The 24,604-nt window shown below is 37.4% G+C and overlaps 1 protein-coding gene and 1 long non-coding RNA gene across 6 annotated transcripts in view; both read right to left on the bottom strand.

The window, feature by feature from the left end:
- The window catches only part of cntn5 (contactin 5), a 155,231-nt gene that overhangs the window by 98,566 nt on the left and 32,061 nt on the right, over positions 1-24,604 (bottom strand). For all 5 annotated transcript variants that reach the window (XM_016680665.1, XM_016680663.1, XM_007569936.2 and 2 more), the window contains one exon: positions 11,511-11,629. In XM_016680665.1, coding sequence (XP_016536151.1) covers positions 11,511-11,565 — 55 coding nt within the window. In that variant the 5' untranslated portion in view covers positions 11,566-11,629. The remainder of the gene's footprint in view (positions 1-11,510; positions 11,630-24,604) is intronic.
- On the bottom strand, positions 3,994-8,487 carry LOC103150355 (uncharacterized). The gene is made up of 2 exons (XR_477549.2): positions 8,355-8,487; positions 3,994-5,116 (listed from the first exon to the last, which is right to left on the bottom strand). It is a non-coding gene; the product is annotated as an uncharacterized LOC103150355 (long non-coding RNA).

Raw genomic sequence — 24,604 nt, 5'->3', positions numbered from 1 at the left:
TGACAACAGTCATAAATATTCATGAAGGCTCATTCATGTTCATGACAGGTGCTATGTCATGTTAATGAAAGTGTCATGACAGTCTTGTTCACCCCCCTTCAAATAAAGTGTTACTCAAAAATCTTTTCTCCGACTGGTTTTCTTCTACAATTGCCTCATAAATTGCTCCATCCATCTCTGAACAAAGCATGATGCTGCCACCGCCATGCTTTATTATAAAGAATGATGTGTCAGTTATTTCTGGAGAAAGTCTTGCATGTGGACCAAAAATTTCAATTTTGGTCTCCTTCCATATGCTAGCTGCCCACCACTCAAGGCATGACCCCGAGCACATGAGCCAAATCCTTTACATCCAACCAAACTACAACTATTTTGTTTTTCTGTTACAAAATCTCAATAAAATACATTAATGGTTGAGGATGCACTATGATCATTTGGAAAAGGTATGAAAAGTATGAGGGAAATGAGTGCTTTTACAAGTCATTATACAATATACAAATATGCAATATTTATGTAGCACCAATTCACAACGCATGCTGTCTCAAGGCACTTTACAATGAATTAATAAAGCCGGCCAAAGACTCAGCAGAGTGGAAAGATGCATAACATTTATTGCTGACAAACTGGAAAGACTGACAAATTTCTGCAAATATTCAACAAATAATATTTAAAAGTGCATTGAATTCTATTTAAATTGTAAAAAAAAAAAAAATAAACAGTATTACTGCAGTGTTTCTCACATAAATGTACAATATCATATCTACTATGTATTACAGCAACATTGCTGGAATATTCTGTCAAAATTTCACACTGAAGTAAAATCCTAAACAGTCAGTAGAAAGAAAAAACACCCCTTTTGTTTGTTTGACTACTGAAGCCACCCGGCACTTTCTCCTGTCAGCTTTCACCTTCATCTGATAAAAGCAATGACCCTTGCAGATCCCACTGATCCCTATCTTTCAGAGGGCGTAAAACCAGAAACACTCCTTGTTGAAAAGACGCTGTGTGCTCCATTTCCGAGAGCTCCAGCCCAATGCCATCAGTTATTGTTTGAGGTCGTAACACCAGCGTTACGATAACATCTCCAAAGGTGGCAAATGCCATCTGATACCGGAACAGGGAACAAAAAGCCAAACACCGCAGTTACTTGTCCTTATTATCATATGAGTGTTCAGCTATTAGAGCCTTTGTTTTAATGAAGGTTACATTATTGGGAAGTGACACCTACTTGGGGCAGTAATTCACCTCTAAGACAAAAGGATTAATATGCAAGCAAATCACGAACAGAGGGACCGAGTGAACTTAAAGGCAACGACAACGGTCTGGAAAACAAAGGAAACACGGAGCTAGCGGAATAGAAAACCTGTAAACTTGTATGAGGTCAAGGCGTTGACACGTGGGAGAATATGTGAGCCTTGTGAGAATTTGTCTGTCTCCTGCAGAAATCTGTCGAATAATGTACAGTAAGAAGGCGAGGCATTCGAGGGGACTCTAGTAGACGGACATGATTGGCTATCGCCTGTAAGATTAATGAAGACCTTCAGAGAGAGATTATATTGACTCAAGCTGATTATGCTTGAGACCATTTATTCAGCTGAATATCATTACAGATGGAACAATCCATACATCATATGCAACCTCGCCTTACCTCCTATCACAATATACTACTCACTAAGCCCTGTTCTTTTTTCATTACTCTCGGTGTACTAAGGGGATCATATGAGCTGAATCAACCTTGCTGGGGTATGAACCGGCACCGATGCTGCATAATGCAGGCTTTAATGGAAAATATGAACATCTTCTCCATTCTGCTTTATTGATGCACGTTTTTATTGTGGGTTTCTATAACGCAAGAAAACTTTAAGGTGATAGAAAAGTTTTGCAGCATCTAATTTTACTTACAGTATTCATACAAGGAATGCATGATATACCGGCACCAACATTGGTATTGGCCGATATTAGTCATTTTTTAACATATTGGTTTTGGCCCAATCATCAAAACTAGGGTGATATTAACAACTGATATTTATTCCCATCTTGTTGCTGTCCATTTCTGGTATTTTTTCCCCCCCAAAAGGTGTTAAAACACTAGAGAAATGTATTTAATATTAAATATTGGTTATCGGTCATAACAGCTATATTAATATCGAATATCAATATGAGCCCGAATTTTCATATCAGTGCACCTCTTGGAGATTTTCTCTCACAGCAGGTTTTCTTCCAGACTCGCTAGGACTGGGCAATGAAACAATAACGATTTGTATCGCATTAGGCACATGATTGATCTCTTTAGAAGAGAGTATTAATTTTACCAAAGTTCAGTCCAGATCCACATGGCATTCTCTGGGACGGAGCCAGAGAAAAAGCTTTAGCTGTTGAATCTTGAGGGCAGCTGAGCAATGTGGATGATGGCTTCAACCAACTCGCTTTCGTAAGCTAACAACTTGTGCAGCAGCAGTTTCATGTTGCTTACTAGGGCACATTTCATTCCTTAGAGGTTCGTCAATTTTTACGACCAGTTATGCAAACTTTGTGATGAACTGCTAGTCAGGAAACAGTGGTCACATCAAATTGTTTTCTATGTGACACCATTCATAATGTTGAGAGTGCAATAAAGAGAAATGTAGTCAATCAGTACACTGGAATATGAATCTCAATTGTCCATGAACCGCATAAACAGGGTCCACATAGTTGAAAGAATAGACACATTATGAACCCAATGTATGCTTAAAATATAGACTGGACTGGAAGGAAAAGAATTGTACAACAGTTTGATTCAAATGGTTGTAATCCTCTGTGTGCAAGTCAAAGACTCCATATCGTGTTAATGACCTGATTATTTAACTCAGGTGTGAATCCTAAAGTTGCAGGATGTCGGACCTCAACCGGAGGGCTGGAGTTAAAGTCTGCAAAAATGCACTGAAGTTGGTAACGGAAAAAAATGCAAGTGGTGATGCTACGGTTAGGTTGAGCATTTACCTTTTCTTCTCAACACTGATTACTGATTTGGAACACCTGAGGACGCGGTGAGGCCTTATTATTTAAAGCCTGACTAGCAGCTAGCGTCTCTCCTCCACAGGCAGACACGCTTCCTCCTTTTGATTTGTAGATTATTTTGATTGCACATTACAACACTTCCACATACGTTCCCCACTCAATCACACCAGACACCTCTGATTTCACTGCCTTTCACACTTCATATTAGAAAGTTTAGTTTTAACCTTAGTTTATGTTGAATAAATTCAGATTTCAGAAACTTTTATACACGGTGTGTTTCCACTTTTAATAACCAAGTACCAAAACTATTGAAATCCACCAGAAATAAAAACGGAAGCCATCATTTTTCAACCCAACGGTTTAAAAATCATTGGTATCAGAACACAAATTTATGCACTCTGAAATGCCGAATTTAAATCCTTTGCCTGTTATTGAATGCCAGAGCTCTAATTGTAATGTTCACTCAAAAATCTCATTTTTTTTTTCTTTTGCTCACTTTCCCAGACGCCAGTTGCTCATATAAGAAGGCAGTTGCAAGTCAAACTCTCCTGCCAGCTGGAGAAGATCCACTAGTCTCAGATGGTGGGATTGGAAATAGATTTTGCATACCTCAGTTTGTCTGAACTAAGTACAAGTCATAAGAGTTGTTATACAGTACTGTCCCATTGCTAGGACCTACCTTGTTCTCAAAGTTACTAAAATAACTGGTGATTGTAATTATCTACATTATTTACCACCATCTTTTAACACACATTTTCTGTGGTTTCCAATCACTGCAATATATTCGTAGCATAGAGTCTATGTAGCAAATGTAAATATTCATTTGTTTCCCCACACACAATCATAACCCTGGTGTGCGACTCTTTTGCCCTTCGCGAAAATGACTTCATGCATTACTTATACGGCACTATACTTCTATATTTCCTGCAACCCACTTTTAATATTTAGATAGCTCGGAGTTAGCAGAGGAAAAGGTGAATTACCATTCCACACTTAACACTCGGAGCAACATTTTATTTCAATCAGTGGCCAACTGGGGGAGAATAAAAAAGGCCTCAGACATCATGCCAGCCCAACCCACTTTTAAACATAAGAGAAATCTAATTGTGCTGCCCTCTCTGCCTCCGCATGATTTAAATATCTGCAGAATGAAAAGAACTTGACAGGGGAGACAAGAACAAGTGGAAAAAAAATAGAACACAGGATCTACTGTCTTCAAAGCAAGCGTTTTCAGAGCATTCAGAGTGAACAGAGGGTCAATAATCCATTACACAAGCCATCATTTCAAAGTATTTTAAAGGACAAAGACACCATCATATCAGTGGGGTTAGCTACTCATAGCTTCTGTTGCTAATATTTGAAACTAGTTTGGAGTGCAGCTCTCCTGCTGAAATAGAGCAGTTAATAGCTGCGGTCAGACATCAAACTTTTTGTGTACAAATCCACACACAAAAGCAAATATACGCACACATTTCACACTTTTGACTGAGACTAAATGGGTCTTCATCTCGACATTATGTTAAGATAAAGATGTGAAATATTTAATCCCGAAGATTACATACAATGTTGATCTTGAAACAAATCTATGAATATACATAAAATTATTTCTTAATGTTGAGTGAGCTTATCCTGGTAGTTTGGAGCTACGGTTACATGCGGTTCCTACTGGAGCTCAGTGTGCAGCAATGCAAACAGCAGTGGGTTCAGCACACATCCCTGGGGGGCTCCTGTGTTCAATGTGATGGTGATGGAGCTGGTGCAGCTGATCTGGACTGTGAAGTCGTCCAGGAACCAGCTGCAGGAGGAGGTGTTCAGTCCAGGCAGATGTAACTTGAGCTGCGAGGGAATGGTGGTATTGAATGCTGAGCTGAAGTCTATAAAACAGCATTCTCACATGGGAGCTGAGGTGTGACAGAGAGTTAGATCCCTTCAACTGCTGACCAATTTGTGCGGCATGCGAACTGCAGCGGGTCCACTGTAGGAGGGAGCTGGTTCAGAACCAGCCGCTCAAGGCACTTCATATAATTGGGGTAAGTAGTCAATGAGCTCTGCAGCTGTGGCCCTTTTCTGGAGCGGGGCTAATGGTGGTGGGACTCTGTGGGCTTTCTTATTGATAGATCTGAGAATGATTAAAAACAAACATATTTCATAAATAATTCATTAGTAGGTTTTTGATTCATAAACTGATGAAGTAGCAATCTCAGCAGTTCAATATTTAGCATTTTCTACACAGTGTTAGAAGGATGAACAGAAACATCCATCTGTCAATTTTTCAATTTATTCCTCCATTTTCTATTTCTAACTTTGACCTGGGAACCTGCAGTCTATGCAGAGACTCTCTAAGAAACCAACACAATCATAACAGAGATGCCAAGACGTTGCTCTGAAGAAGCAAATTTCCCCTCCAGCTACCACGCCATCCAAAAGCAAACATTACTCTTTCTTTAGAGGTATCGACTGCTCCCCATCCTAAGTGGGCACACCACCGTTTTCCTAGAGGTGTCAGACTTACACATGTTTCCACCCTTGAAGCTTCAAGGTAAATTATAGAAAGCCCCACTGCCACTCTCTACAACCAGTACTGTAGAAAGTAACAATTTGAGGGCGAAAACACGAAACTGGACACCTTGAATACACTTTTGACTAGAGAAAATGACAATGGGTTGAATACTTTTACAAGGCATTTGGAAAGAATGTTTTCTTCCTGTGCCAACAGTATTTAGCTCATTTAAATTAAGTAAGACAAACCAATCTATTATATTTTGTTTTGTACGCAGACCTCAGAATTAAACTTCAATACCTCAAAGCACCAGTTTGTTTGTTGCTTCAGTATTGCTCATGTCAAATATGAATCTAACCTGAGCAAATAGTAACTTTAAAATGCAGTGGAACAATGCATGGACTTCACACACAGGTATTTCAATCTTATACAGCAGAGCTTTTCTATTTTCACAACAGAAAGCAGCACAGTACTCATTGCCTCTCCTGTTACATCAAACTGAGTTTTTACAGTGCTTTGGCTGGACCGAAAGCATCGCATTTTCTTTTTTCTAACAGGTTAAATACTCTCATTCTCACCTATCACTGCTTATCCCTCTCCAATCTGACAATTTTGGACTTGATATTTGTCCATAGTTTGACTTTTTTCTCTTATCTCCAAAATCCAAAATATTTTCTTCTAGTTTTAGGAAGTGCAAAAACAACAGCATCTTATTTTCCCTCGAAACAAATCGATTGTAATATTATCCACTCATGCGGTGATCTGCTTCAACAACACCAAAGGACTCATAAGTGCAAATTTTTGGAAATTGAATTTAGCTTCAGTAGAGTGCCACTATCTGCCAAATACCTTTGGTTTCTGCTGCATCTCTGTCGAAGCAAATGCTGTGTAAATCGAAGCAATTTGAAGCTGGATTTTTTTTATCTGTGACCTTTATACTAATAAAAAGGTATTTTGTTGTCACTGTGAAGAAACGGAGATCAGTTAGATACACTGGGAACATTCATACTTAAAACTAATAAGTAAAAACAAAAAGCAGGGATGCCCTGATCTTCCCTTTATGGTTTTATTTCAGATGCAATTACAGCTAAAGCGTTGTGATAGAACATGCCAAGCGATGTTGCTAACCTGTATATTGTTCTGAACCATTTTAAAATAGAAAAGAAAAACATTTCATTTGCAAACCTGGTAGTTTCTTCCCGAGACGATTGTAAGAAAGCTGACTTTAATGTTCCCAATTTGATTTAAAATTTAAACTTTAGGCAAAATCCAACCAGATCATAAATCTACCTTGGAGATGTCGAAGGGAAAGCGTTAAACTTTTGAGGAAACTCTAAAGAGATTAAATAAATATCCATGTGACAGCAAAGGAGATTAGGAATAACTGACTGCCTTTCATGTATTTTGGGAAATATATGATTTTGCAGCTGCTTGGACCACAGAATGTCCTCCCATTTCAATCCAACTGACTAGAGCTACTGTATTTATTAATCCATCTGCAAATATTTTAATTAATCGTTTAATTTATGAATTTTATCCAACAGTTGAAGCAATTTTGTAGTAACAGTTTAAATTTTTTTGTTAATTTCTGCACAGCTAATTCTAATATTTGAGGAAAATCGCATGCGTGGAAAATTGCTGAGTGGCTCAGTTGGCAGGTAGAACCATGCACACTCCTCTCTCTCCACCGTATTTCCTGATGATTTGCTGTTCAAAAAAACCACTTGTTCTAAAAAAATTTAATCAAATACAGAAACTAAAATGTGTAATAAATCGTGAATGTCAAATATGATTACACTAAATTCTAAATAAAATTATGACTAATTTTATGCTACAAAGGACAAAAAAATATTTCAAATAAAGGTTTGTATTAAACCTTTTATTTTGTATCGTCCTGTGGTGGACAGGTGACCCACTGACTGCTGGACATGGACTCCAGCCTCCCCAACGACCCAGCCTGGGTAAGCAGGTAAACTATTAATGAATGAATGGATAAACACTTTAATGAAGCCAGAACATTTCCATCTAGCATATTTATCAATTTAGTTATTTACATTATCTATTATGTATGAGTTTGTGTTGTTTACAATTTATTCATCAACCAATAAATAAGGACTCTCAGTCTCTGAGCATGTCATTCAGGTCAATAACTTTGTGCTTATGGTGTGCAGTGTGCAAATCTGATTTGTAAAAAAAAAAAAAAAAATATATATATATATATATATATATATATATATATATATATAGAAACAGGGTTAAGATAAATACTTAAGCTAAAATGATCAGTATTAAGGTAAAAACATATTGGCCGATACAACTCTAACAAAATATAATGAATGAAAAAGCATGGCTAAAAAGTTCAACTTGCAAAGAATATTAAGTCACTAATCTGTAGAAAGTAATGAAAGAAAATAAAAAGCTGGGGAAAATGCATGCTATCTGGTTAGGATTGTATTTTCTGGTCTACTTCAATAGTTCATTGTTTACACATTTAAGCAGAAGAGCCAGAGGGTGTGAGAGAAAACAGAAAACTACTGCAACATCTCAAAGTTTCTACCGGCACTCTCAGCCATTCAGGTTTTAGTTTTAGGTAAAGATTTTACCCTTTTTTATTATTGTTTCCTAATTTTGCTTTACAGTTAAAAGTTGTTCTCTGCATTACTTCATATTGTAGTTAAAATATCAAAAGTCAGTCAGTAATAAGTTCCCGGTACTTAATTTAAATGCGTTAGTGGTAGAGTTTTAATCAAGAAATTGTCTGAATATAAACTGCTTTACAGCAGCGGTGGCACCCACTGAGTTTATATAGATTTACTGCTTTTATGACACATTCCCACGCATTAGATGAATCACTTACAAAATCTCTGGGGAGTCTCTAATGACACTTTGCAGACAGTTGTTGAAATGGCTCATGATTAAATTACGCCAGCCCTCCATGTGCTTCTGCTGTTGGCTTCTAAACTAACATCACAAAGTGCTTGATAACACCAGACGTTGACTTTCTGTGGGAAGAAAAAGATTTGAAACCGTGGAAATTTTGCTCTTCTTGCACAATGACATTCCAGTCTTTTCAGAAGAAGGAGGTAAAAAAAAACGGCACTACCTGTAAATGTGTGCACATCTTGAAGCAGATTCAGAACTGCTGCTAACGAGCTGAAAAGGACTGCTGAATCCCAGTCTGACTATTATATTACGTCTCTAACTCCAAGTCATTTTGCTTTCTCTCCTGTCTATGTAAATCTGTGCACGAAAGTTTGACCCAAATAAAAATCCATCTATAGGTAGATGGATTTAAACTACCATGAGAACTGAGCAAAAAAAAAAAAAAAACTAATACAGACGTAAAAGGTACCCTAATGATGTCAAGCTGATTTGGTATGAACCCAAAGCCGACTATGCAAATTTATAACTCTTACATCTTTAGGCGTAAGTGTGTCTGTTGTTTCTTACAATTTGTCCTAAGGCTGAGTTATTGATTAATGTTGAATTTAAGTTACAGACATGATCTTACACACAGAAAACCTCCGTGGTGATTCATCAAATACTCTGCTTCTGCTTCAGGGATAAAAGTTGGGCATCTTTAATGAAGCACTGGGTCAAAACGTGACCGCCATTTTGAATAACAATTTGCTCAGACTTTACTAAACCTCTTCAACAAGATTCAATACGAAATAGCAAAGTAATAAATTATAATGTGTGATAATAATACCAGGCGGTTACTTTATGCCCCCTAATTCACAGCACATGAGCTAATTCAGTTAAACCAACCTTAATCTTGCATATGCTAGCGGAAGCTAGTTAGCGCATGCTAGTGCAAGTTATGTTCAGAATTCAAGCTTTGACCAAATATGTGGTCATAAAGTCAACCTAGACAGGCAATGGTTTATTCATTGTTTTCCATACACACAAAACTGGGTTGAGTTGTTCAAACAGAAGCTGGGTAGTTTCCATCTTAACCCAACATCAATCAAAGGTGTCACAATGTGTTGGGTTTGTAAGGAAACTAGACAGAGCTTAACTATTCTTCACATATTTCCATTTTGTGCTACAGCCAATTCACAGATTCACCTTTTTGCATATTCTTCTGTGGAACATAGCTCAGTGATTCACGTAAAATTTGCTGTTTTCCATAGAGCATATCAAAAATATCCAAAAGAAGATGCAGCTGAAATACCTCGACACAATGTTACTCGATATGCTTATGACTGGCGTTTGCAAAGCAACCAAGCCAGGAGCAACATTCATTTTCTTTGGCTGTAGCCCCAAGACTGGAGATATGGGAAGCTGTAGTTAGTGTGGTGACAGTTTCATATTGGTATATATTCAGGTGTATTTAGTGTGTTTGAGCTTTCAAAGTAGGCAGAGACAGTTTCTTTCTTATTACACAATGAACACCTTACAGCCACAGTAGTCAGCGACTCCACTATGAAACCAAATAAGCATTTTTGCGCTGTCACATTGAACTTTGGGTTTCCTTTCTTATTAAAAACATGGCAGTAAATACATGCATATCCTGTTTCTTTGTCCTTATTTTATTTCCTCTGACGTTTTTCTATTCATACTCTACACTCCTCATTCCTCATTTATGCACACAATCTTGATAAAAAAAAAGCTGACTTCTGATTTTGATTTTGGGCTGAAGCCTAAATCTGTCCATTTCTGTATCAGGACTGAGTTGGCAAAAAAAATAAAAAATAAACACAGAGTTGATTTTAAATCAGTAGACTTTAGTGCACAGCAGTTGAATTTGGCAAAATCTCTTCAGTCTGATCAGGTGAAAGACATTCATGCTCATTCAACTATAAAGCAATATTAGCGGGTGAGAAGTTTTATTTTCTATTTTTGGATTGCTGAGAGCACTACATGAAGACAGGCTTATTAATTTTCTCTTGTCAAATTGATTGTAATATCACTCAATCAAATACTGACCTCATCCAGCTGAACAATTCTCAGAATAATCAGCAAATCATTATAAAACAGCAGCAAAAGACAACGAGCTTGTTACCATCTTGACTGAAAAAAATAAAATAAAAAGCAGAAAACAAAACATAACTGCAAAGTAGTTGTTGCTGTTTATGCAGGTGGCTCATTACATGTAATAATCTGATCTGCACAAATTGCTTAACTTAGAAATTACCAGGAAGTGTTCCAATTGCCACTGGTTAGTAGGCCAACATCATAACTGGCAATTGGCATTTGAAAAGCGCAAACAAGAAACAATCTGTTCTCTCTCTTCTAAAAACAAAAACAATTTATGCAGACTGCAACAGTCTCGTAGGACAAGGCTCAAAAGTTAAGAAACTGTTGTTGCCGTTTAATAGTATGGTTTAACAAGGGGAAGAGAGAGGTCAGAGCTGTTTGTGTGAGTCCCATAAACGAAGCTCGGAGAGAGCCACGGAGTGCATAACCCTCCTCTGGTGGGCTAAAAGAAGCATTTAAAGGGCAAAATCCATTAGAGTGGCAAACACATGCCTCTGAACTGACCGAGGAAAGGCAATTGAGCTTTAAATTCTGCACTCACTCTGAATCACGCTGAGAAAATGAGAAGGCAAAGCATTAAAGATGGAACATTAGCACAGTCATGTTGCAGTTTTAATTGCTACCGGGACCCAAAGGCCGGGAAGGTAGTTTGTCAATGAAACTGAATGACATTTTCCATTTTTTTGAACAGAGAAGGAAGGTATTTTTAGTCAGGAGTTGTCAAATTGTCAGAGGAGACCAAAAGAACAAACGCAGTTGGCATGTTAAACTATCTCACTTTCCCCCCAGGTAAGCTAAGCTCATGATTGAAATGATGCAGATTCCTTCTGTCCCACACTTAAAAAGTTTCCTCCTTCAACCATTCATCCAGAAGGACGGTTCTCTCAACTGAGTCACCTTTACAGAGTGCAACTCCTCTGTCATCATCTGAACAGTTCAATGAATACTACACAGCTGTAATGCCAGCGCTTAAAGAGATTATTCACTACATTTATTTCCTATTATCTCTGACTCTACCTTTCGAATTCCTTACCTGAAAGGCCACTGATGACAGACAGGATGAGAAATGGTTTCCATGGTGACCCCATACTTGTGGAAGAGGGTCCCTTCTGCTAGAATGTTAGCAGGTCAGCTGCTTCATGAAAGCCGCGCCTGCAAACAGAGTGAGAAGGAGAAAAAAACTGTAGGAGAGAGGACGCAAATCACATATGCACTGCAGGACAGCAGCTTTATTTTAAGGTTTTACATCCCTGAACTCTTCAAGTGTTTCCTTTTTATACTCAGTCTCATCACATTCAGCACAGACCTTGCTAAAAGTTCTGTGCTGAGGAAAATCAAATGTTTTGAGTTTCGTCAGACTGCGATTGGCTCTCATTCTGCAGTCATATTAACACGAGTATGGGATAGAAGCATGTATGCACTGAGTACCCAGCATGAATAGCTTGTGACAGGAACATATTTTGGATGGCAGAATGTGGAATATAATGATGGACTCACTGAACAAGTACATGCCATTTCATAAATGATAATGTTAGTGATGGGGACTATGACTTACTAGAATCATCGGAGAAACGGCTTTTGGTCTCTTGACAGAGAAATCCTCCAACTGCTAAAATCTCACGCAGTGTGGAAACATCTTTGGTTTTGTTGCAACCAAAATCCTCGATGGATTTCATTTAAATTGTTTGTGATAGACCAAAACAAAATACTACACACGTAGCTTAGTGCCATGTTCTTTTTCCAATTCTGGATTTGAAAGTGATCCATTAGATCCAAAGCTTGGTACCTAAGCCCACTTTACTCACTTGTTACTTTTCAACAACTCCATCTTTTGGCTTCATTAAGCAATTTCTTCAATAATGTTCTTAAAAACATTACACTCAGGACGTCTTACTAATAAAATCCTATCTGATGGAAATTGGTTGCACTGGATTCTATTTAGGGTATCAAAGTAAATGGGGATTTTGTATTCAAGTTTAATACAACCCATATAAAATTGCTATATAATACATAAAATCATATGGTTAGAAAGAGGCAAAATGTCAAATAGTCCAACGGCTAAGAACACCTTTTTCCAAGGCTTTCCATTTTTCACAGTGAATTTTAAAACTTGTGAATTTTTTTCCACTGACGACTCTGGGAGCTCATTTTCAAACGACGCGTCTCTCCACAGTTGTCTATCATTTTCCAAACCAAGGCGATCTTCTGCTTGTCGGTTTCATTTATTCGTTTTCCTTCAGGGGTATCCGGACTTTGCTCCGATTTATCAAAACACAAGTTTCAAACACACAAAAAAAAGTTTTTGTTTCTGTGTCTTTGTGCTTGCATCTACGAAAGGGGAGGGAATTAGGGCTAGCTCCTATTCACTGACAAGATCCGCGGGGAAGTGTCTCGTTGATCTGACGGCTGAATTTCACTCACGACGGAGTGGGATTGACAGATGCTCCATCTAATCATCTGCTAAGAGTATTAACAGTCTGCCCTTTGCACGATAATCTGTGGCATTTGACATTTCTTATTTTTAAATGGCTTGTCGCAGCCAATTTAAAATGTGTTGGAATAACTTCCCCAGTGTGTTGGTTAAACTAATTGCCAAAACAGCAATTCAAATGTTAAGTGTTAGCAAACATTATTTCAACATTATTGTATTTGAAGGTTATGTTTTAAGCAGAACTAATTCTGCAGACCCTCTAACTTTGTTTCCATAGAAAAAACTGCTTTCCATTCATCTGAAAAAAAAAATAAACAAACCTTCATTAGAACCTTCAATTTGCTCCCTTTTCTTTTTAATAATAGGAATAGCATCCGTCACCTTTTCAAAGCACCATTTAGGTCATTCATAAAGTGGCACCAAAAGCTGTAATGTTGGACAGAAAAACGCCCAAAAAGTGACTAAACAATCATATTAGTTGCTTTGTCCTCAACATACCTCATCCATCGTCTTGCATTGCAAAACACAGCAGTATTAAATCTTGATGAAAGCAACACATAACATATATATAGAAATAAGAGACATAAAGCAAACGGATGATTACTCACTTGTTCCATTTCTGTTTGCCACAGTTAATTAACTTCTCAGCAAATGTAATCATTTTCAATTAAAGAAAGAAAAAATTAAGGGTGGCGCTGAATTTTTTTACGCGATCTCGGTTTTCATTCTCTTTGCTCACTGATGTAAACAATTAAACAGCTGAAGGTCATCCGTCTAGCCAGCCGTCTCACGGTGGCCTCCTTTTCGGAAGAGGTGCTCACACTTTCACTCCACCGTGACTCTTTATCATCTCACTGGCAAACAGGCGTGTGAAACAAAAAAAAACAGAAAAGCATATTCAGAGGCAGAGCAGGGGCAGGAGCATGACCAGCATTCTTTATAACTTCTCTTTGTTTGGGAGAATAAGGGTCAGCTGGGCTGTAGTAGATATTGTGCGTTGTATGTATTCACTCTATTATTTTATGCGTTTTTCTATCAGACATCATTTCTCATCTTGTATAAAAACATGTAATTTTTGTTTAAAAAAAGAGAGTAAAATGGCCTGTGAAGTTCTCCAAGATAAGTCCTTAATGACTGAAATGACCAGTTTCCAGTCAGTTGTATGACAACTAGTTTACTAAAACTGGTCATCAGTTGACAATATGTGTTTATAAAGAGTTTTTTTTTCTCTGTTTTAATGATGTAAAGTACTTTGAATTGGCATGTTGCTAAAATCTGCTATACAAATAAATGTAATTGGTTATTATACATTGTTTAAAATACAGTCTGGATTTATCCTCGACCCATTTTAAAGAAGAAGGGGTATAATGCATTTTCCAGGCACATAGTCCCATTTTATAGTGAATTTAAGTAGCTATATTTTATCTGTAGCTCAGTAAATGTAGAAGCTGAACTGGAGACTGCAGCTGAAAGGAGGAGCTTTGTGGAAATAGGCGGAGCTTTGTAAGACCAAACATTTCTTCTTGGATTTCTGAAACATGCTTGAACGAATCAACGCAAAACTCCAGGTATGTTTTTTCTATGAAAAAAAAATCATAACATGATAGAAAGCTTCAAAATACATTAATTTTACATAACACTGCTCCTTTAACAACAGTGACAGTCAATGCATTTTATTCAACAGCCAACAACAATGTTGCAAACAGCTTTGAAATATTTTTAAAATGTGTGCAGGAAGCCACTCTTGGTCTTTATTTGGATCATTTTCTCCATGAGATCACAAAATTATGAAACAAACCCATGTGTGTTTACGAGTTGTTGAGCAAAACTCTAATGAAGTTTTCCGATGACCACTAGGGATTAATCTGCTTTGAGACAAATTAGCATGAGGAATGGAGTTAAGGAAAAGTCCACCATCATGCTCTGCCTGCATGTTTATCCACTGCAGACTCTGTGGAAGGCAAAGGGATTTAGACTAAAAATAGTCTATTTTTTAGACTATTTATTAATCTACACATACTGATTAAACTGAATGAAGGACAAGAATGATTCATTTCTCTGCGATAATTGAAGCTTTTTTAACCAAATAAATATTTTATTTTTCTTGTAACAAGTAAAACATCTGGGCATGCTACCGAATCACAGAATACTTAGAAAAGCGAAATTTAGAATCAAGACGACCTAAAGATAGATTTGATGGAAATATTCTAATATTTATCCTTTATAAAACTGAGTGGAATAGACAGATGCCTCCCTCATTCTCCGTGCAGCCACAGTTCCTTCCTGGAAAATTGCAGCCACTGCGTTTTTTTCTAGAGTGCATCGGTTTTGAAATGTTTTCTCCAGGGACAAAGAAGGTGTAAACAATGTGTGGAGAGCATCAACAACACGGAGCCAAAAAACAAAAGAAAAATCAATGAAGAAATTTGCAGCTAACCCAAAGCATGACTAATTTACCCGAATTGGTCGTTACGTCCCCGGATTGCACGCAGACTTCAGGAAACGAGGAGGTTTCAATATCAGCAACATCAGCTCCCAGTTGATGCTCTCAGCAGCTTCTGTGTTTATAACATAGTTGTTTTTTTCTTTAAAGTTTTCTGTTGTTTTACTAGAAGTACTAATAACAGTGGTACAGGAATACATCCAGTCCCAGGAGAAGACAATACACAACTCCGAGTTCAAAATGGAGACAAGATTTTCACAACAATTTTAGATCAACCTTTTTCATTTGCTTTGTTAGAGCAAAGGTTTGACAAATCACAGTCTGTTTCTAAAGATCATGTTTTTAAGGATACGGTTGCCTAATCCATAGATGGTCTTATTGCCAAGATGCATCAAAAATATTCCCTTTCTGTTAAGAATAAAGTTTCATACATCTCAAATGGTGTTTTAAAGAATCTGTTTTGTGTAAAACCATCCAGATCAATTACGATCTGTTTAAATGTTTTGGATTTTGAATAAGATATTATCAATCCAGACCTTTATTTAAAATGTAGAAACAAGCCTATTAGTTTGGGACCAATCATCTGCAGTTACTCCTATTTTATGTTCCGTCTGTAATTTATCTCCTTGTAGAAACAAATGACACCTTTCAGAAAAAAAACAACAAAAAAACAATTGTTGCTAAATTCGGTGATATTTTTTATTTCATGGATTTTACTACTATCAGAGTTTATCTTTTTTGCTGTGTTTCTCTCCCAGATAGTTTCTGCTCTGTTTTCTGTTAGCCATATTGCAGATGGCCACTCTGCAATATGTGGCCATCTGTCCACGATCCTGTTAAAATGAAGATATCCACCTTTCCACTGTCACATCCATGCTGGGTATCAGGGATTGCTGCAAAGTTAAGAATTTGATAAAAGAAAAGTCCGACAGTTGATGTAAGAGGATGGTTGTGTATGTAAGGATAATGGATGTACAAGCTTTGCAGGAAATGCTCACATTAGCTTTGTTAGCAGCCAGTTAAGGTATTCTTACAGTCCTTAGAAATCATTTGTTTCCTGCCTCTTTTTTTTACCACGTGCCCAAAATGTTGCCAAATAACTTAAATACGGTGTAGGGTTCCTAAATGTCTTTGTAACAGACACTTTTATTCTTCAACTGTGCAACTCAAACACACAAACAAGTTGTCAAGCTTTGACTTTATCCTCCTAGTAGCAGCTCAGTCTTAACCTGATGAAGTCACACGCTGACCGAGCATCAAGATGTAAAGTTCACTTTGACATTAAGGCATTATTTTACATCTGCACAAGATGAATGTGCTTTGTGTTGCAAGTTTGTCGTAGCTTCAATGAAGCTGATATATTTTTCAGAATCTCATGCACCTTTACTAAGGCAGCTTCAGTCATGTTGAGTTGGTAGCAATAATCCTTAGTGAGGAAATGAAGAGGCAAAAGAAGAAATATACCAGGCATGAACTTAAAATTTAACACATTTCAGATTTCTTTGTTCTTGGTCTGCAATTTTGTTTGATCTCCAGCTGCTGTGTTCTTTGTTTTAAAGAAAGCACAGTCTTCCCTCTTCATCCTTATTCTCCGTATTCCAGCAGAGCCAGGAGAAGCTTACACTTTTTTTATTTTAAACACGTTTTGAAATGATTAGAGTTTGCAATCTTGTTTCCAGAAAGTGATATCGATTTGTTTTTATAATCTTTACAATTCTGAAAATGTACAAATGACAAATTGACAAACAATATTTAGCTATAGACATATGGAAGTGTGATATTCTCACAGTATAACAGATGTTTATTTGTTTGTTTTTTTTTTAAATAAAATTGTATAACACAATCTAGAAAACCAGCACTTACAGCTACTGCTGCTAACATGCTGATAATTACAGTAAAATCTTGTGAACAACACTTTAAGACTCAAGCAAAGACAGAATAAACTCACCAACAAACACTTTGAAGCATTTTGAAGTGCTTCTTGCTCTGCTCCTTAACAGAGTAGCACTAGAAGAACAACCAGCTGATATAAGCTGGGTAATTAGTCAAGATGTCTGCTCCTGTAGCCAGTTTACAGCCAGCTGTAACTTGTGAACGATAGATTATAAATATTTGCAGGTGGGAATGCAGAACGGCTGATTAGTCATGTTTTAATGATTCGGTACCGGTCCAATAAATAAACTCGGCCAATATTTATAGTCAATATTTGCCTCCATTTTGCTGCAATGCAGTACTACTCCATGCTTTATACTCAGGATTTTTGCTTACATCTTCAAACACAATGTGAAATAGTTGCATGCAGGAATTGCATAATTTTAAATTTTAGCAGTACTGAAAGCATATTGGTGATGGCAACCAGTCCATCCCTAGTTGGCATTGGTATTTTTTCTCCTCTTCTTCTTTGAAAGCAGCTTGAATTTCTGATTGGACACAAACATCAATTGGAAACAGCAAAGGGAATTCTGAAGATTACAATTTACCCACTATGTGTAATTTTAACTTGACAGTAGCAAAAACAAGAGAACAACGTTTCTAACTGTGCAGCTCTCTGTTATATCTCCACGGCTGTAGGGCCGGGTTACACAACCCCTCTGATCCCAGCTCAGCCACGCCATTATTAATGAGGCGGAGCAAAGGGAACGACAAGGTCCACACAGTTCATAATGTGATGCTTCCAACGTGTCTCTTTGCTGTATTTTCACGTGAAGCGTTCCACATGAAGCAAAGTAGACATAAATCACCAGGCCATAAATATCTCGTGAACACATCACCCACAGCAGCCATGTTCTCATTAACCACTTGCTGTGAGATATTGTGTATTTTAGGGCGAAGTCACTAAGGGATGTCATAATGTGCTTCTGTTGGTGTTCCACAAGCTGCATGAATGATATTTGGCTCTACATGGCAGAGAGACACTTCTTGTATTTCCATGCTCAGTACTGTACATGTTTGTCAGCTCTGGCATCACTCTGGAAATTTTATGAGGCGTTATTTTTTATTTTTTTTATGCAGCAGCTTCGGTACCTTTCCAGTTGAAACATCACAACAATCAGAAAACATCTTAAAGCACATGATTTAAATAAAAATATTGACATGAGGACAACATAAAAAATGTTGTCTGGGTAATTAAAATTTAAACTCTGTATAGGAAGAGCTGGTGATTAACAGGAATGATAATGGACGCCTGGATTCCAGTAACGGCTGTGCTGGCTGCATTTTCAGCTATAAAAACATTAAAATCAGTAAATACTGCAGCAGCACTTACACCTCTGCTCATTAGTAAGCATTTCATAATAATTATGCTAAATGTATGTGTAAGCCACGGCAACTGAATGACACTTCACCGTGTTGTGATGCTAATCCCCGTCAGGCTTGTTCGGTGATTTGTGCATATTGTGACAGCGGAAACCATGAGCATATATTGTCCATATCACAACAATTGCTTCATCAGGCAAACAATAAGATAAATTAGCAATTATTCTTGTCCTGCAACAAACACAACACCTAATCACAAGCTGTAGACATGCGGCCTGTGGCCAAAGCAGTCAAAACATTTGGAATAAAAAGCACAAACTCATTCAGTTTGAGTTGTGTCAAGGTTGTTAGTGCCGCTTCCACATATTTACGACACAGTCCATTTTATTTGTAGATGGAATAAGATTTACCTTCAGTAAGTTTAGGTCTAAGTTTCTATATTTATATTTCTGTACAACTGTTGAAAAAAAATTAAGGCACTGTTTGAAAAGCATAAAGTTTCTGATCAAAGTGAAGTCTTTTGAACAGTGACATTTATTTGATGACACTAGTCATTTCAGCTGTTTGGGGGCCCTTTTAAATAAGCACATTTAAAAAAGGACAGATGCTTTTTAAAGCCACTTTCTTCATTTAGGACTCTTATTTTGAAGCATTAAAGCAGTGGTTCCCAAACTTTTTCACCTGGGCCCCCCCTATGGATTACAAATCAGTGTCTGGTTGAACAACATGTGTGAGCGAAGGGGGTGCAGGGTGGATTCTTAGAGACTCCCTGCTATACTCACCCCGAGCTCCAGAAGAACAAAGGGGGGGGGGAAATCAACTTTTTTCAGGGCAAAATGAATCGTAGCTGAACATAGACACCAACATCGGTAGCCTACAAGCTACTTGTTAACAAGCTTAAGGTTCTGTATTGATATTAGCTAGTCATCTTTTAGCTAACATCACCTGCATCCAACAGCTTTACTCAACTCAGTCGGTTAGTTTGGAGGGAAAACTGTGAAAAGTTCTTTGCATTTTGCTGGTTAGGGTCAGGGTTAGGGTCTAACACAAACCTACGTAGCTCCGCCCAGCAGCAGCAGGTCTCCTTCACAGGTGTAAACCCAGCGTGAGCGTCGTAGCGCTCATGTTGCGTTTAAAGGCGGCTCGGAAAAACAGGTTATGACATGTTAACAATGGATTAAACAGTTTTAACTGCTGATAAAAGTGACACAGATATGTCAAGTGCAAAAGCCCCGACTGTATCGAATTTACATAGGAATAACAGAGTTGGCCATTCTAAGGTAAAAACAGCAGCTGTTTTTAAATGTAGATATTTTCATAAAAGCATATTCATGTAGTTTTTTAAGGAATATTTGCAGCCAATATTTACATAACATAATACATAATCTCATAATCTATTTTTTTTAGTTTGGAAACTGTATCTATTTGTATAATCTGGTTTTATATAATCTGTTTTTTATTTCTTAAATATATTTTCTCCCAAAAAAAGAAGAAAATCTTTTTTTGTCAAAAGGACATTTAACATTAGTGGCTGTAAAAATGGCTCTTTGGATCATAGTTTTTGGAGACCGTTCTCTTTCTCCGTTCCATATCGTATTTTTTTTTTCTGTTCTCCAAATTTAGTTTTTTAAATTTTTCTATGATGCCTCTCGTCAGTGACTGTCTGCTTATTGACCCTTGTCTCTTCAACAGAGTGTTGTCACATGTCTGATGTTTTTATTTAGGAAATTAATCAATATAAATTAGACAAATCAAGAATTACTTCCTTTAATGCAGAGGTTCCCAAACTGGGGGGCGCGGCCCCTAGGGAGGGCGCAGTGCCATTGCAGGGGGCGCGGAAAGACGTCTATATGGGAAAAAAAGCAAAACATGAACACTGTATGCGCTGGGTTGTGGCTCTGAAGCCACAGGCTGCAGACCTCTGACCCCTGACCTAAAGACCAATTAACCCAACATTCACAAGTTTGGACTGAGGTAGAAGGAGAACCTGTAGAAAGCCGACATACATCCAGAGAGACCGAAATGTGAACCCAGGACCTTCTTGGTTCATATAGGGTTGCTATAGAAAAGCGACCATCAACTTGTTGGGTTTTAAACGCATCTTTTAGTAATAAAATCAACTTTTAAAAGTGGATTTAAAGAAGACAAAAACACTGCCTTGAGATGCATTTATATCCCAGCCAAGCCTGCCGACACTAAGCTCTAAATAAGTGTTTTCATACACTGGAGGATTCAATTAGACTACTAAGGCTGAACATAAAACTTCTTAATAGCAGGATTAATCCACATACAAGTTCACTCATTTAAAAAGGGAGAGATGTTTGGTAAAGTCACTGTTTTTTTCCAGATTAGCCCATCATTAAGTCAACTTTAAGCCTGTTATACCATCAAGTCACAAAAACATGATAAAAAGGATTTAATGGCGAATGATAAAGATGTGAGCTCATTTTGTGACTTGCATGATCAAGCTACCATGCAGCTGAGACCTTTTCTTCTGTTTAGCATTTTACACTTAACTTACCTTCACCTTGTTCCAAATTTTCAGTGAAACTACATACATCAACCAGCAGGTAAGCCTTAAACTAGGGAACTATAATGTGGCTGAAATAAAAACAAAATGAGTAGAATTTGAAAACTACTTGTTTTGCTTTAAGAAAGGTAGCAGAAAACTATCCAACGCCTCACCTCCACTTTTAACTTCTCACTTTCACCAGGATACGTTCGCTCAGGAAAGGTGTTGGCCTCAGGCTGGGGCCGAGGGAAACCTGCAAAGCCACTGAAGTAGGTGAACCAACTGGTGGATGCATGCATTGCTATTAGCATCTAAGCAATGTCACTTCTGATTTATAGTAGCGTCAAACTGTGGCACATTTACACACAATATACCATTGTGTGCCTTTTAGAATTGTTCATTAAATTATTGTGGACGGATTCTGTGCTGACTGTACATCACAAACTGACAGCTTTTACTCACAAGGACTTTCTCCCAGCTGCTATATAAATCTCTGACCTTACAGTGCTTTGGTGTTCTCGGTTAGGGTCCTTTGGTCTTTTTCAAAGAGGACAGATCATTTGGAATCAGAGCCCTGAGGCGCTAGAATACCATGCCTCCGGAAAGGAGGTCAACTAGATCAGTGACCTCATTTAAAGGCCTGATATAGATACACTTTCATCAACAATCTTCTACTTGAGTTTCAGTCCATCCAGATATAACTTCAAATTATTCTCCATGTAACCACTGTTGCACCTCTCGGAATCAGATCACCAAATGTTTTCTTTGCTGCCTTTGTAAAGCCCTTCATGAAGGTAAGTGGTGCATAAATAAAGACAGTTATTATTTTATACCGCTGTTCCCCAGATTCTGAGTTTTCTGTCAAAACTCTGCTGAGGGCCATTGCATTGTGTCCCACCTATCAAATAATTATAACACAATCTCGATGTCAACTACGCTCATTACTTTTGCATTACAACTTGGGATATTCCGAAATGTTTGCCCGAAGCTATAAAAACGACTCACACTTTCACTTACACAAGAAAGTCCCATGGAGCATCAATGAAAACGTGAACATTGAACATTACAACTTGGGATATTCCGAAATGTTTGCCCGAAGCTATAAAAACGACTCACACTTTCACTTACACAAGAAAGTCCCATGGAGCATCAATGAAAACGTGAACATTCCTACATCAAAACCTGACAGTGTTTTTTTAAGTAAAATATTAAAATCATTCCATTACTTGTAAATTATGTCCTGTGCACATTTCCCAGGACTGAAAGGAAACAAAAAATTCTGAGCCTGAAACTTTTTTTTGGTAATGATTGGAATTTGAAAATATTTATTAAAAAAATGGCTTTCAAAGGTGCAAACAATTAGGTTTAACAGCAGAATGCTTTCAACAGCAGATATAATTTGAAATGAAGTTAGCGCTTTAGCATTAGCTTCCACTAAACACTGTGTTGGTGTAGCGCTTTAGCATTAGCTTCCACTAAACACTGTGTTGGTGTAGCGCTTTAGCGTTAGCGGAACTAATATTTATGATTTGTGCTTCAGATTTAGAGCAGCTAACATTTAACAGACAAAAACAAACTGAAACAGTATTCTCTGTTAGTGATTTTCCATTGTTTCATTAATTACATGAAAGAGGTGTAGCCCTACGCATTTTAATCATTTTTATCCCAACCTGCCTGCCATGACTCTAAAGAGGACTCCTGCATACAGACAGTAAAATTTAATATTGTCTAATAAAAAAACTGCACATGATGCAAGAGACAAAAGCAAAACCATAAACAAGCTGACACTTCTGAGACATGTGCTACAGTATAAACCGACTTCTGACCCCATAAAGAGTCGCATAAAGATTCCCGCTTGTATTGTGAATTAAGTACAAATAACTGAAAACAGCAACACTATAATTACCCGATAAAACGTCAGACCATACATAGGGGTATTGCAAAAGAAAACAAACCAAGTGGTCATTTGTGTAACACAGTTTAATTAGATCACGTTCTCGAGTAAACGCATATTTTCCGGTTCGTTATGAACAAACTTCTCTTCCTTACTGAGGAAGTCTGATACCAGGCACTGTAATGACGAGTCCTTAGAGCAGCAGCACCCGTGGTGATTTGACAGAGACAGGGGGACATTTATTGAATGTCTGAAAGTGAAATCGTCTGAGCCCAGAGCATAACTCATTATTTCAGTCTCGCTGGATCAGCTCCAAAAAGGTCACCAGATAACATCGTGATTTAAGTCCTGATGCTCGGCTTCACACCTTCGGGAGGCAAAGTGTTAGTGTGCTGATATCCAATTTGTTGTTGAAAATAATCTGATGTAACACTGCCTTTGCTAAGAGGGTAATTCCCATCATTCACTTCTTTGTTTATTTGGTTTTCTGAATGGTAAGAAATGTCTGCTTATTTTTATTCACCACTGCACTCTTATTGACTGTTGCTTGAAACTAATGGAAAAGCAGAATCCTGTGATATAACAAAACCAAAATGGGTTTTGCTAATCTTTCCTGTTTGTTTTTGATTGGAAGAGAAGACCATGAAAAACAAACAGATCAATTATAAAATTCAATTCTTTTTCATCAATGCTCCGCCCACATTTAGAGCCACTCGAGGGTAATTAGTTCAGCCAATAATTAAATCATTTATTTGAAAATCAGGGTTAGTATGGCTGTAATGACACATTGATCTCACAGGTCAAGAGAGGATACAGGGTCCAAGAGTGAAAAGACAAGACTAAGAACTCAATTTTATGTTTTTTATTATTATTTTGTCTGTTTCCAAAACACAAAGGTTTCAAAACTATGTGATTGAAAGAAGTTGTAGTAAAACAGTTCATTTTGACTTGTCTAAGTGGGCTCCCGTAGTTTTTAACGTTTCCTTGTGCCAAAATTAAATCACAATCTTTAGTTCTGTTGTTTTTGTAAAGTTCTTTGAGATTATATTTGCTGTAAATTGGTATTATTCAGACACAATAAACTTATTGAAACTTCTTAAAGTGAGAAGCTAGAGACTAATTAACAAGCTAAAAGCTGCCAATAATGCTGTCAGTGTTTTTTTTTGTTTTTTTTTATAAAATCAACGTCCAAGAAATGGACTCCTCCTATAAAAATACTCTACGTTTTAAAACTTGAAATAAGTAAATGTCACAGATAAATTATAACTAATTATTCATTAATTATTGGTTTGAGAAGCCATGTTGAGAATTGGCACAATATAAACAAACTGAATTAAAAGTTGAAATGACTGATAAACAACCATCGCCCACTGCAGAGAGAGAAGTGCCGAGCTGAACGACATCTTCAGTCTCTGTTGGCCACGCTTCCAGCGACAGAAAAAAAAAACCTACAACTACTAAGATCTGATGCTACTACAAAGCCAACAGAGACTGAATGGCTTTGTTCTCTTCCTCCACTGCCAATGCCAAACTACAACCACAGGCAGACTACAATCCCCCCCAAAAACGATATTTTCTCAAGAATATCATAA

The sequence above is a fragment of the Poecilia formosa genome, unplaced genomic scaffold, assembly GCF_000485575.1.
Source record: "Poecilia formosa unplaced genomic scaffold, Poecilia_formosa-5.1.2 Scaffold252, whole genome shotgun sequence".
Classification (NCBI taxonomy): domain Eukaryota; kingdom Metazoa; phylum Chordata; class Actinopteri; order Cyprinodontiformes; family Poeciliidae; genus Poecilia; species Poecilia formosa.
Note: the sequence above shows the minus strand (reverse complement) of the source record. Positions and strands in the feature narration are given on the sequence as shown.